Source organism: Corvus brachyrhynchos, unplaced genomic scaffold (assembly GCF_000691975.1).
Source record: "Corvus brachyrhynchos isolate BGI_N302 unplaced genomic scaffold, ASM69197v1 scaffold315, whole genome shotgun sequence".
Lineage (NCBI taxonomy): Eukaryota > Metazoa > Chordata > Aves > Passeriformes > Corvidae > Corvus > Corvus brachyrhynchos.
The window spans coordinates 518,043-532,337 of NW_008237903.1; the positions used below are offsets into that span (position 1 = coordinate 518,043).

At 41.7% G+C, this 14,295-nt stretch overlaps 1 protein-coding gene across 1 annotated transcript; it reads left to right on the forward strand.

The window, feature by feature from the left end:
- Window positions 1-1,700: 1,700 nt before the first annotated feature.
- Window positions 1,701-11,437, forward strand: FBXO3 (F-box protein 3; the record flags this gene model as incomplete). The annotated part of the gene is made up of 10 exons (XM_017732986.1): window positions 1,701-1,801; window positions 2,258-2,421; window positions 3,987-4,101; window positions 5,723-5,927; window positions 6,217-6,262; window positions 7,343-7,427; window positions 8,089-8,211; window positions 8,616-8,731; window positions 9,063-9,253; window positions 10,327-11,437. Coding segments are annotated over 9 exons (1,143 nt in total), but the record flags the coding sequence as incomplete, so codon positions are not given.
- Window positions 11,438-14,295: the final 2,858 nt, after the last annotated feature.

Here is a 14,295-nt window from a genome sequence, read left to right on the forward strand (position 1 = left end):
TGGTGAGTCCTTGGCTCAGGTTTCCCAGAGAAGCTGTGGCTGCCCCACGCCTGGAAGTATCCAAGGCCAGGTTGGACGGGGTTTGGAGCAACCCGGTCTAGCGGAAAGTGTGCCCGCCTATGGCAGGAGAACTGGTTGATCTTTAAGGTCCCTTCCAACCCAAACCATTCAATGAATCTGTTTTTCTCTTCCCCCCATTATATGCTGGCTTTGTTTGTACCTAAATGAAGCAGTATCTAGATTTGTAAGACCAGTATTTCCCCGAAACTTGTGTTTCTACGGGCAAACAAAGGGTGGTCTTGTTGCTAGTAGATGTACTCCACCGTTGGAGGAAAAGCAAACGAAATGAAATAATGACTTTTCAAGGAGAAAAACGTGAATGAAAGTGGCAGGTGCTTCTTGGGCTCGGTGGCTGAAGGGTTGTGAGTCATCCAGTAAAGATGAAAATGTGGTTTTAGGTAAAACCTCATCAGACAAGTGCAAGGTTTGGCAGTGATTGAAATCACAGTGTTTAATCAAAGAGGGAGGAATAAGTGTAAGAAAACAGAGTATTACCAAAAATGTGGGGAGTTTGGTTTGGGTTTTTCTATTCCCCCTAATAAATATTAGTCAAGAATGACAGGACATCAGGGAGAATTCTGTTAGGATATCAGCAAAAAAGAGTTTAAGCCTAAGCAAAAGCTGTAACAGTTGTTACGGTGGCCCTTAGATATTTGGTCATGTGTCAACTTTTCCATTGTTTGTGTAATTAATGAGAATGGCTTTAATTGCACTTTTATCACGTTTGAAGCCACACGTTCCTGTGATGCTGTGGTGATTTACTCCCTTCCAGAAATTACAGGCTTGATTGATAAACACCAATACAATAGATTTCTGCAAGGGCTTTTTGACTTTGGGATATTTCAGTTCCCCACCCCCCAAAAATATAAAAAAATCCCCATATCATGAAATTTTTGCACAGCCAGATGTCCAGGTGTGAAATGAATGTGTTCGTGGGGGTGTGGATGGAAAGGGTAATATCAGGGAGTACAGGGAAATCACTTTGTTGAGGTTGACTTTGAGATACTAACACAATTCTAGTTTAAACAGTGCATAAAGCCCCAAAAAAGCAGCAACTGGCACCTTGTTTGGTACCCTCATGTGGAGTATTTAGGTGTTAATCACAGCCTTTGAAACACACACTTGTCACTTTAGAACGAGCTACCAGAGAAAGTGATGTTGCCACATCTAAACTGATGGTACCTTTTGGAGACTTCCTTCAGAGTCTGTTATTTAAACAATTTAAAGTAGAAAGTAAGTTTTATATACTCAAACTGTATAGTTTCTGTAGCTTACTGTGGAAAAGATAAGGCAGAGCCTGACCATCCAGGTAAGAAAGGGACTTAAATCATAGCTAGCCTGTGCTACTGGAATGCTTTCCACTGGTGGAGTCATGCTGGAATCTTTCAGGCACTGTTTACTTTGGTGTAGGTCTACAGCATGACCTGCTTTACAAAAGTACTTAATTGCTGCCAGTTCCTAAGTGTGTGGAAAAGTAGTTCATGACTTACACAGCTGTGATGAAGAGTTTTACCCATTGTAAGCACAACTCTAAAAGGACAGCTAAATCATTTTCAAACTGTGTGTTTATTTCATGATAGTGTGATGTGTGATACAGCATTTCTCCCTGTTTGTTTTGCTGCAATCAAATGTAATGATTTTATATTTATAGTTGCTGCTATTTGAATCAAAGATTAAATCAGCTGTCAAGCCATGATCCACTGTGGAAAAGACACTGCAAAAAATACTGGCTCATTTCTGAGTAAGTGGGATTGTTTTAAGTCTTTTTTCCTGTGAAGATGAATTTCTGAGACATGTTGTTCAGCTGATGTTCAGTCCATCTCACTGTCTGCTTATCCAGCCGATACTTTTTCAGCTTCTCCATAGCTAAGAAGAGCTGAGTAATGAAGGATGTGAATTAGCTTTTCACCAGCTCTAAGATTCACTGCTAGACAGAGCTCTGTTCAGAAGGCACTCTGTGTAAAGGAGTATTGTTTCTAAATTTTCCCCTAAGTACCCCAAATGTTTCCTAATTCTGTTCCAACTTGCTGTTGAATAGATGCTGGAATTAATTGAGTTTGTGTAGCTTCACATGGCACAGAGTGTTCCTGGGTTAATGTTATGCATCCTGTTCCTGCCAAATAACAAATACCAACTCCTCGGGTTTAGAAGGCTGTTGAAGCTGGCATTTGAACGCATTTTCTTCGTGTCCCCTCAGGGAGGAGAAAAGCCGACGGAATCAGAGCTGGAAAGCCATCTTCACCAGCACCTATGCTGATTTAGGAAGATACATCCACTACTATGCCACGCTGAAAAAAGCCTGGGATGACCTGGAGAAATACTTGGGGCAGTGGTGTCCTCGCATGATCAGCTCTTTGAAAGGTACCCTGGCACACCTGTGAGTGGGTTGGCTCACCCAGCCCTGCCTGTTATTAAGCCTCATGCTGCTTTCATGAAAGGTGTGTGCCTTAATTAGCAGAGTCCTGAAAGTCAGGTAGATGTGCTCTCCCTTGGAAGCACAGGCAGAGTCCTTGCCCAGTTCCTACTGATCCATAGATTCTCTGAAACCAAGATGATATTTTTTTCTAGTGACCAGTCTGTCTTTATCACACTTCTAGGTTGCTATGACCTATTGTTTGTTATTTTTTAGTGTAGCAGCTCCATTACTTGTAGGACGTGCTGGTGTGATTTTATTTGTGAGGTTTTCGTAAGACCTAATGAAAACAGTGTCACATGAAAGCAGACCTTCTAACCTGAAACCAAACAAAAAGGAAGTTGCTGGGTTTTATTTTTTTTCTGTAGGTCTTACTGTAGTCCAGTGGTGGAACAATAGTTTTTCCTTTTTTTTAATCCCCACTAAGATTCTGTTTTCAGCTTCAGTTTGTATTTTAATGCCTGAAGTACTTCCAGTGTTCTAGGTCATAAATCACAGCTACAATCAGTTTGGGGATTTCTGGTATAGGGGACAAAAAAGCTTTTACATTTTCAGCTGCATTTCAGTTTTCTGTATGAAGTTGACTTTTAGACCATGATGTCTAATTCAACTTGATCTGTGAAATTAAGAGCCAAATGATCTCTTAAGAGACAATATTAAGAGACAGATTATCTCTTTCCTATTTAAATCTTGCATTTTCTTGGTTTGCTTGGATAGTGCTGAGTTCTTACTTTTTGTTAAGTATTTTTGAAGGTAGAATGTGAAGCTTTTATTTATGTACAGAAAGACAAAAACAGATTTCAAATGGCCGATTTCCACACTTACATAATGATGGCAGGTTTTAGATAAAATTTAGGCCTTTTTCATACCATTTGTAAGGGATGTTGTTTCAATGAATTGTTAATTTATGTCCTGTTAATGAAACAGATAATGAGTATGAAAAGGGTATTAAAAAAATTGTTTGGAACAGACCACAGAGGCCACCCAGTTGATTTTTGCTGGAAGTGAGGGTGCTGGAACCCCCCTGAAGTACATGTGGAAATGTAAGAATAGTTCTTCTCCACCCCTTTCTGTTGTTGATTTGAAAATCCCCCTTTTACAGCCCATTTATTGGTTCAGATTCCAAGTGAATGCGGGCTGCAGCCAACATTTTTGTGTCACTGATCGAACTGGAAACTGAAAGAAGCTACCCTTAGGGTGATGAAAGACTAAAATCAATGCTGCCTAGAAGCCATAACTGGGACTGTTACTGGCAGTGTTGTGGGGAAAAGGTTCATTTCACTTTATAAACATTTGCTGCTTTCAGGCCTGTTAAGGTTTCACCAGACTGAGCTTGGTGCTGTATTAAATAATCAGTGTCATAATTTTCCTTTCGAATTTATGTGACACTCATTGTGTACCACCCAGCATACAATAAAGCCACCAAATACTGACTTGAGTCCACGTTGGATGAGGGCATTTACAGATTCCATGCCTTGTGTTTGAAATACCTGAACTATCCTTTCTTTTCCAGAGAGTGCAAGGGAGGAAGATCTGGATGCTGTGGAAGCACAAATCCGCTGCAAACTCCCCGATGACTATCGGTGTTCATTCCGTATCCACAATGGGCAGAAGTTGGTTGTTCCAGGGTAAGGACTGAAAACTACTTACCGAGTATTAATTCCTTTTGTATTTTTTCAGCACTTCACTTATTAAAAGGTGAAATGTCCCCTGAACAGGATAAATGAAGCATTTAAATGTATTGTGACTGAGTCACCGCTTAAGTGACGCTTGCAGAATTGGCCGTCTTCTAATCTTGGAAGTAATTGGAAGCCCAACATGAATTTCTAATTGCTCAATTTACTCTTACACTTCCCTTTTTCCTAGTGAGAACCCTTGTCAGTTTTTTGCAGCAACTCAAACTTCCAGCTGTTAGACTTTTAATCATAGCACTGCAAGTTGCTCCCCTGAAGTTTGGCTTTGTATTACAGAAGTAAATTAGCCCCTTGCACTCTTCAGGCTTCGTTCTTCAATAATTCCTTTATTCTTTAAAATGGTTAGGGAATGACTTAAAGTCAGTTAGTCATCTTAAGGTAGAATCAAATTGTCACTTGTGCTTAAGTTTTCTCAGTAGAAGATTTTATGATTTCATGCAGTTTCAGCAGTGAAAATCTCCCTTTTACATTAAGCTTAGAAGGCCGATGACCAAACAAAGTTTCTGGTCTTTCAGCTGTAGAAAAATTAGGTGTTTGAAGCACCTGATGAAGTGCTGCAAACATTAGCAAAAGATGGAAAACTACAGCAAATCTTTGCAATGTCTGTAGGGAGGAATGCACTCATATTGCTCTGCCAAAACCTTCACTCATAAAGAAGGTGCAGCTTTCTCCAATTTGAGTGTTTTATGTGCAGAAGGGACATAGGAAATTGTTTTCTGAAACCATAAGGATGATTTCTAGTTCTGTTTTCCAGGAGAGACTTTAAAATTTTTTAGAGAGAAGATAGGTGCCCTAGTTCTGTAGATTTCAAATGGTGCTCTGCAGGTTGTGTGCTTCCTCTCTTCCTACTGTTTCACTCCCACGAAGCCTCTCCTGTAATGGTGTGCCTATGGAAGGGCTGCAGGAGCAGACACAAGGCTCTGGGGTAGTCTTCCAGCCTGGAGAAAGGCTGCCAGGGGAAGGTGTGGTCCCAGTGGTGGGGGATGAATACTGGGAAGATCAGGTGTAGGCAGTGGAAGTTTGTGCAGCAAGTTGTTAGATCAGAAATGGAAGCGATGTGGGACTCATCCTTGTTAGATGCTTCAGGTTTCTGTGTTGGGATGCTGGCACTGCTTCTGTAGAACGTGCTAATTCCAGGCAAGACTTCCTAAGGAGAAGGAGGAATGGAACCTGTTGGCCAGGATGGGATCAGCTTTTAGCATGCTGACATGTGGCAGCTTGCACCTGAGTCACTGCTTTCATAACACCAGTGGAAACTCAGCACCTGCAGGAATTTACATCTCATTTGCCTTTCCCTGTTGTTCCCAAGCTGGGAGTGTGGAGTGTACACTCAGGTTTGTGTGCTCCTCTGACTGCTGAGTGTGATGCTTACACAAAGCTAGGATGACGATGTGAACTAATAACCTAGTTCAGCATATGGATATTTGACTTGGATTTCACCTAAGCCCAGTATACATCTAGAGCATTGAAAGACGCAGTTTCCAGAAGATTAAAAGCCAGCTTTGCCTTGTGAGTGGTGTCTCCTGTTTATGTTCCCTGTTTTTGTTGTTCCAAGTCTGATGGGAAGCATGGCCCTGTCAAACCACTACCGCTCCGAAGACCTGCTGGACATCGACACGGCGGCCGGAGGCTTCCAGCAGAGGCTGGGGCTCAAGCAGTGCCTGCCCCTGACCTTCTGCATCCACACTGGCCTCAGTCAATACATGGCTCTGGAGAGCGTGGAGGGGCGGAATAAATACGAGATCTTTTACCAGTGTCCAGTAAGGAAGATGTGTTTATGTTCCCCAATGTACTTTTGTGATGATTGGTAGTGCATGAGCCTTAGTGGAAAGTTGAAGCTGTAAATTCAGTTACCATGGGAGCACTCGTGGGGACAGGCGTGTGAGTTTTACATGTCTGAGGATCTGACTGGGACTACAGTGATGTGTCAAGCAGCCAGACTTCAGGTTTGGTGAATACAGGGAAAGTGTTCCCTGTGCTATTTGAATTTTAACCCTGAAAGTCCAGTGCTCTCTTTCTAATACATCCTTAAACTTCTTTCTCTTTCAGGACCAAATGGCTCGCAAACCATCTGCTATTGTTATGTTCATTACAGGTAACACTTCAGATAAAATACTCAAAATGAAATAGTCAGTGTGGGATCATCCAACATATTTAGAAGTATTCCACTTGACTGGAAGGGTTAATCTTGGCTTAGCGTGGGGTGGAGGGGAAGTTCCATACACAGCATTTCACTTGGCATTTTGAAGGTGGCAGGTAGATAGATCCACTTCCTCCATTCAGAGCTACTTTATACAAGGTTTGCATTTTGTGGATTAATGGTACAAACGAGGATAATAAACTTGGAGTCCCTTAGAATTCCAAAAGATCAAAGGACAGCACACAGAGCTTGTGCTCCAAGGAAGAAGTGGTAAGTACGCTTAATCTAACAGGAGTGGGAATACTTGATTACACATCAGGGAAGGCAAGGATAATAATTTCTTGCTAGCTCAGCTTCAATCCAGTTTTGAATCCCTAATATTGACAAACAGTTGAACTCTGTACTTTTCTATTGAACTCTGTATTGCAATGCTTGGAAGATTTATGGCTGAGAAATTCTTGTGCAGAGAGCTGGTATGTGAAACTCTCTTCTTTGAGAATTAAATGTGACAGTTTGAGTGTGTGCTTAGCAATCAAGCTGTTCCAAAATAATGGCTGTGGGTGTATGAAAAGCTGTTCTCAGACAATGGCTGCAAGTGTATAAAAATCCCAGAATGACAAACAGCCTTATTCTTCTGAGGTTGTAGAGGAGTGCAGAGTGTGTCTATGATTTATCCCTCTCTTCAAGGAGAGGAAATTCTGCAGTGTTCCTTAGAAGCTTTCCATATGGAATCCAAGTGATGAGACACACCACTGAAGACCCTGATTATGATGTGAAATACATAGCTAAGAGATTCTTTGTTGGCTGTGTCATTTCTGGAGGATGCACCCTTAACTCTTTGGTTCTTGATTCGTTCCTCCAAATTATCCATATTGGTAGAATGAACTGGAAGATTGACTGACTCATCTCAGTAAGCCTGAGAGTTTGCTATAAAAATAATCCAAGCTTTAAACTTCTTCCTTGAAATATCTACTGTAATGTGCTTAGTGGTAAATTGCCCCATTCTTAGGAATGCTTTTCTTCCTTGGCATCTAGGTACATCTTACTTGGAATGGTTCACATCCTATGTACACGAGGTTGTAACTGGAGGTTATCCTATCATCAGAGACCAGATTTTCAGGTATTGTGACTGGGATTTGTAACCTCAGTGCCAGGTTTTGGTGCTGCTTCTAAGCATGCTCACCTCTTTCCAAGTAGTGTTGGGCATCAGATACAAAAGCTGGTGGTGGGGAGAGGAGAAAGCCCATGAAACTACTGAAAATAAACATGTAAACCAGAATGCTTAAAGCAACTTTGTTTTTTTAACCAGAAGCTTCAGAGCTTGTAGCTGCATTTATGGGACTGGAATTCTGCATTATAAGTGATCTGAAGTTTAGCAAACAACATGATGTTTATTCTTTGGGCCATGAGTGTGTTTTTGCTGCAGGACTGTTCAAAGTTATTAAAAAAACAAATGTTTCAGCTAACCAGTCTCTTGAATATGTAAATAAGCAGGACTTGTTCTGGTGTTTGAATCTTCATGCACTTGAAATTTCTTCTAAATACAACCAAGAGCCTTAATTCTGTTAAACTGGGATGCTGCAGAACCAAGTTCTTGGATCTGTAAATAAATTTGCTGCTAGAGTTTTTAGGTTGGTTTTTTTTTAATAGCATAGTGACACAGCCTTATTTAAACAGTGTGTTTATTAATATTAATAATTATTGATAACTACCTTGTGTGTTTAGTTTTCTGTATCGAATGTGCAAAGCTGTTTGCAGAGATAATGCTCTCCTCTCCGTAGGTATGTGCATGATAAAAAATGTGTTGCTACCACAGAAGATATTACTGTGTCTGTGTCCACCTCTTTTCTACCTGAACTCAGTTCTGTACATCCACCACATTATTTCTTCACTTACAGAATCAGGTAAAAATAACTGAATTAATTCTTAGAATGCAGGATAGACCTATGGAATGTTCACAGCAAATTTATGCACAGCATTTGGAAATGTTCTGAAATGAACAGGATGTGCACAGCATGCTGTACTTTTTAATAAAATAATCCTAATCATTACCTGAAGTTATGATTCATTACATGAAGTACCAGTCAAGCTGGTAATCGCTAAAATACAGTGGTGGGTGGGGGAAAGAAGTTACAAGCAGCTCTTGTGATTTAGAAGAGGGTAAAGAACAGACAGTGAAGCATAGAGATGGATCCTGCTACTGAGGTTACCTTAGTGGGTGTTTTCTTTTCCCAGTTCACTTGGTGATCCCAAGGGCACTACAGCATTTCTTGAAAGGAATGCATTAAGTATGTTCTCTGGCTTCTAGAATTGAAATGTCCAAAGATGCTCTTCCTGAGAAGACCTGTCAGCTGGACAGTCGATACTGGAGAATAACAAATGCCAAGGGTGATGTGGAAGAAGTCCAAGGTCCTGGAGTAGTTGGTAAGTGAAAAATTACTGGAGCGAGTATTTAATGTACTTGTTATTAAAATTCTGTTTGTCAGGTTGTGTGGTTTGTATCAAAATCAGAGAAAAAGGGATGAAAGCCAAAGCAGAGGGACACAGGTTGTTTTGTAAGGGGTATCTGGACATCCTGCTACTTAAGCCCTCTCCAGTTTTTATAATATCAGTAATTGCTGAGAATCAATTTATGCATCCACTGGCATACAAATTGATCTGCCTGAGTCTGTTGTGGAGTGCAAGTCCTTTAGCAACTGCTGAATTGCAGTTCTCCATCAGTCCTTACTATTGTGATGTAATATTTTACCCACAGGGGAGTTCCCAGTCATCGGCCCAGGGAAAGTCTATGAGTACACCAGCTGTACCACGTTTTCCACAACCTCTGGGTACATGGAGGGGTACTACACCTTCCACTGCCTCTACTACAAGGACAGATTCTTCAATGTCACAATCCCTAGGTTTCATATGGTGTGTCCAACATTCAAGGTGTCTACAGCATGAACGGTAAGCAGAGATGCAGTTGGCCAAAACAAACGCCCAAATTATAAAAGTGACAAAAATTACAGTGCTGAAGAGTGTTCATATTGCTAATTCCATACAAAACATGCCCCACGATTCAGAGCTCCTTGTTTGTGCCTGCAGACGTGGCATTGCCTGAGCTACTTGGATTTCACAGCTCCCTCCTTGGTGGGACCACACTCATTAATTTTAGCCATAATAATGTATCTGCTCTATTCACACATGCTCCAGTTAATGACAGTTTAAAAACTGTAGAGTCTGTGATGTGCATTAGTTCTTGCTGAAAGTGCATTTCATAAAGTCACTTAATGACTTTGCAAATCACCAAGATACTTCACTTGCTGTTAATTATAACGTAGTTTTAGTTTGGAGATTGTGGCTTAATTATATCATTTCTCCCTTTTCTCTAGAACACTTAGAGAAAAGCTCTTGATTTATTTTATCCCTAGTTTTTGTGCAAGCACTGAGGAGCCATGAGCTTTCCTCAGGAGCAGGCAGCTGCTTGTACACTATCTCAGGTTTTTCCCAGGATTCCAGACACTCATTCCCAGTGGCTCTAACAGCAGGTGCCAGCAGATGTCGTGCTTCTAACAGAAAACGACATCTCTTCACTCTCACATTTTTGGGATCTGTACTTGCCTTCCTCTCTAACTTCCTTCCCTTCAGCTGACTGGAAAAATAATTTCCTTTTCTCTGTTGCTCCACCCCTGTTTTAAATGGTAGAAGGGTAATAACCCTTTTGTTTTTAAGTTTCTTTAGTAAAGACAACCTAAACCACCAAGAAAATGGGTGCAGCTGAGGTACTGAACTGTGGCTTTCCATAATTGTAGGTATGGAATATTGAAACCCAATGGATCCTTGGGGAGTGAAAGGTCAAGTAGTTCAGCAAAATGACCTCTGCTGCAAATTAAACTTGGTTTTAGGACAAAGATCACAGTGTCTGCTTCAGCTAATGGGTGTGATAATGCAGCCCAGATTTTTCTAGGCAATTGTTAGTGCTTTCTTACAACTAACTGGAAGGGAAGATTTTAATTAAACCTGGGTGTGTTTTTTATTAGATAGAAAATCCTAATGAATCTGCAGTGGATGAAGACCAAGATTCCACAGGCACTGATGACTCCCGAGATCGACATAGAGCGTTGGACTTTCCTGCACCCTCTGGATGCTGCCCATGCCACACTAATGGGGTTTTTTCCCAAACAAACTGTTTGCAGAAGCTGAAACCTTTGGGGCTAGTGCATAAGAATGTTACTCACTATTGTAAATGAACTCTGTTGCACATCAGGGCAACTAGCATGGATGTTGGTGCCAGTTCTGATATTCATTGGAGTATAACTTCTGTTTCCCTGGTTTGGAAGGAGGGGAAGAGGGAGGAAGACAGGGGGAGGGAGAGGAAGAGGAAGGTGTTTGGGCTTTGTTTGTTTTTTTCTGAAGTATGAAACAGCGTGATAGTCCAGGGTAATCATATCTTACATTTTTGAAGTATTGCCTATTTATGATCATACTGCAGATACGGTGTGGGGATTTGGTTCTATACAAGCATTTAAAATTAGCAGTAGACAAGATGGCAAAAAAGGCTGTATCCTGTTGTCCTTTCTCATGAGTTTCTGCTCTGGATAGCTCCTGCTAAGAATGAAACTTGCCGTTTGGTCTGAATATCCCATTTGGGTGAGATTAGGTGCTCTTATGCTATTTTTTTTTTTTTTTTATTAACATAGGAACAGCAAAAAATTCTGGTCATCAAAATGCGTAAATTAGGAGTGAAACTGGCCTTATTTTTAGACAATCTGTTTGTCAGCTTGATTTTATGCTAAGTGACTCTGATTGGATAATGCCTCTGGGAATGTAGTGTCCATGCATAATCTGCCACTCGTTAACTTAAGGAATTTCTCAATGACTACAGAGTATGGATTTGTAAATATGTCTTGAGGTTTTTTTCTTTACATGATGTTTGCTGTTGTCATAGGTGACAAATTTATGTTATGTATCATGTTTTGCTGAGCCCTCGATGGATTTTTGTAACTGAATAAAAAATTAAATTAAAAAAAAAGAGGAGGCTGGCAGAACAGCAGATGACTAGAAAATTTATATTTAAAGAAGTATCTGTTTGCTTTATCATTTTTGTTTCTGTTGTCATTAATAAACAACTGCCTTTTTTGTTCTCAAGTGCTACATGGGACTGTTTTTGCCAAAACTTGAGCAATAATTTTGTGACCAGCACTGGGGTAGTCAGTCAGTTCTTCTTTTTGACAGCTGGAATTTGTAGGTTTTATGAGGTAGACCAGCATATTGTGGTTCCAGCTCAAATTTTCCATTCTTGACTAATTGCAGAGTTCTCTTTTTTTTTTTTTTGCAAGCCCAGGTATTGGATTCTCCATGTGCTCAGCTTTCCCCTCGTGCATTTTCCACAGCGGCACAAGGTAGAAAAACAAACACTGAGTCTGATCCCTACAACAGTTTTTAGGTGAAACATCTCCAGAAACAAAACCAGCTTGTGTTGTCCCTCACCGGAGTCAGAACAGCACTGAGCATTGCTGGAATGCTTGCAAAACGTTGCCATTTTGAGGATTATCACAGTATTACCTGTGAGGGACAAGAAATTTCCACAAAAGTTCTGTCAAGGATCAGTAAAAGAAGGTTTTAGTGGAACTAGAACTTGCTGCAGGGCTGTGTGTTTTCAAGGACAGATTACCCTCATGGTTGGAGGCCATTCTTGGGAGGATTCCTCCCAGGATCTCTATGTTCTAGTGCAGTGGAATCAGCTCAAGGGCATGGGACTCTACACAAACACTGCCAACTCTTGGCAATTTCACTTATTTTTCCCTACTGTTTTAGGGAGTGGTTCTCCCTTGGGTTGTTACAGATGAGCTGGAATTCTTGCTTTCTCTGGGAGATGAAGGACAGTGCTGTGCTTTCAGCCCCTGAGCGCTGTGGTGCCAGGGTTTGAGGCCTCAGCTCTGGGCACAGCTGGTGGCAGAGGGGTCTGGGGTGAGGAGGGAGTTGAGGGATTGCTGCTCCTGCTCTGAGCATGAATGTGTTTTTAGCAGGGCAAAGGGTATTTCTTTGCTTCAGGCAGCTATTTTAGCACAGGGTGTGTTGCCTGGAGCTGCCAGAAGCGCTGCAGCTCCTCATGATGTGCATTTGAAGTGGGGCTGAAACCCGTGGCTCTCCTCACCCCTCCCAAACAGAAGGTTATTCCAGGAGCGTGAATCACGGAATCATGGGATCAATGTGAAATCAGAAACAAAGGAGTTGGTGATGTTTGGCAGCACTGCTGGCCTGTGGGAATGTTCACTGAGCAGCAGCAGAGAATTGAGTCGAGGTCCCGCTGCCGCAGACAGCACCTCACCGCTCTGGCTGGGCACAGGTGTGGGGCAGCTGTCACTCCAGTGCATGCAGCTGCCAAACGCTTCCTGTGCTCACTGGAATCATGGGAATGTCCTTCCCATCGGCCACCATCCTGCAGGCTCAGCCTGAAGCTCTGCCACCTTCTCCTGACTCAGACCTGACTCTGAGGCTTGGTTAGGACTTCACCTGGCCAGGTAAAACCCGCCTCGCTAAACACCTGTGGACTCAGCTTGTGCTGAAACCCTGGCACATCCAACACAAACATGTAACTGGTCCAGTTCTTTTTCTGTCCCTATGCTGACAGGCTCTTTATAATTGCTCTGTAGGATTCTTTCAACATTTTTGTGGGATTTTGCTGGCTGAATGGTTTCATGGAGAGGACCTTTGGCCACGATTTCTTTGCCATGGCTGCACCACAGAGAGAAAAACAAATGGTGTGCCAGCCAGTCAAATAAAGAAAACCCAACTGAAAGTTGCTGTGCAAGTTATTCCAGTATTCTGGTGCTGGTTTTATCTTTTCCTGTCACTGTTTAATTTGTCAAAATTTATGCAAAGAATTTAAGGTGGAAAATTCAGGTCAAGTTTGAAATACCATTTATGTGTGATGATACAGATAAATGTGTGCTCTGTTGGAGGGACTGTTACCAGATTTTGGGAAAGGAAAACAGGTAAATGTTCAGCTGTGGCTGATGTTCCTTGTTTCCAGTCCCTCATCTAAGTGAATTATACAGGGTTTTTTTCTATCATATTAATTGAGGGATTCTCATTTAATAAGTTACATCCAATAAACCACAAGAATCTTACATCCCTTTGCTTCTATTTATGGCTTAAACAGAAGTAAAATCTTTTAGACAGAAGAGACAGAAGATCACATGCTGAGCTGACTGGTAATCAACACACTAAGAGAATCTGATGTAAGTTCTGAGTGATTTAGGGTTTGCTTTAGGTTTAGTAAGTAAAACGGCAGTTTTGGTGTGGTAACAAAATTAAACCTAAGAGTCCTTTTTAAATACAACTGGTAGTTTTACAGGTATTTCATATTGTCCTCAAGTCAGCACTGAACTTTTTTTTTTCTAGATAGCATGGATCTAAGTATTAGTAAAATACTTTTGGGGTCCTCATTTCTATTGCTGTTCAATGTTTTCCTGGGTTGTGAATGTTTAAATCTACATTCAGGTACCTCTGGAGGAAACGACCACTTGCCATTCCTGGTTGTTCCTTTGTGTGTTCTAAAACTCTTCACTGCTTTCTGTAATCTATTAATTCATACCATGAGGTATCTCTCTCTGGGGAGACCGTAGAGCCCCTTCCAGTACCTAAAGGGCCTCCAAGAGAAGTGGAGAAGGACCTTGGATAAGGGCCTGGCATGACAGGACAAAGGGGAATGGATTTAAAATGACAGGGGGTAAGTTTAGATGGAATACTAGGAAGAAATTATTTATCAGAGCAGGGTGAGGCCCTGGCACGGGTTTCCCAGAGAAGGTGTGACTGCCCCATGCCTTTAGTGTTCAAGGCGAAGTTCGGTGGGGCTTGGAGCAACCTGGTTTAGTGGAAGGTCCATGGTAAGAACTCTCGTTCCTGAAGTTCCCTTCCAACCGCAGCCATCCCAGGATTTAACCAAAGTGGCGATGGCCACAGGCATGCCCACATGACGCGTGAGGGAGGGGGGCACACGCGTT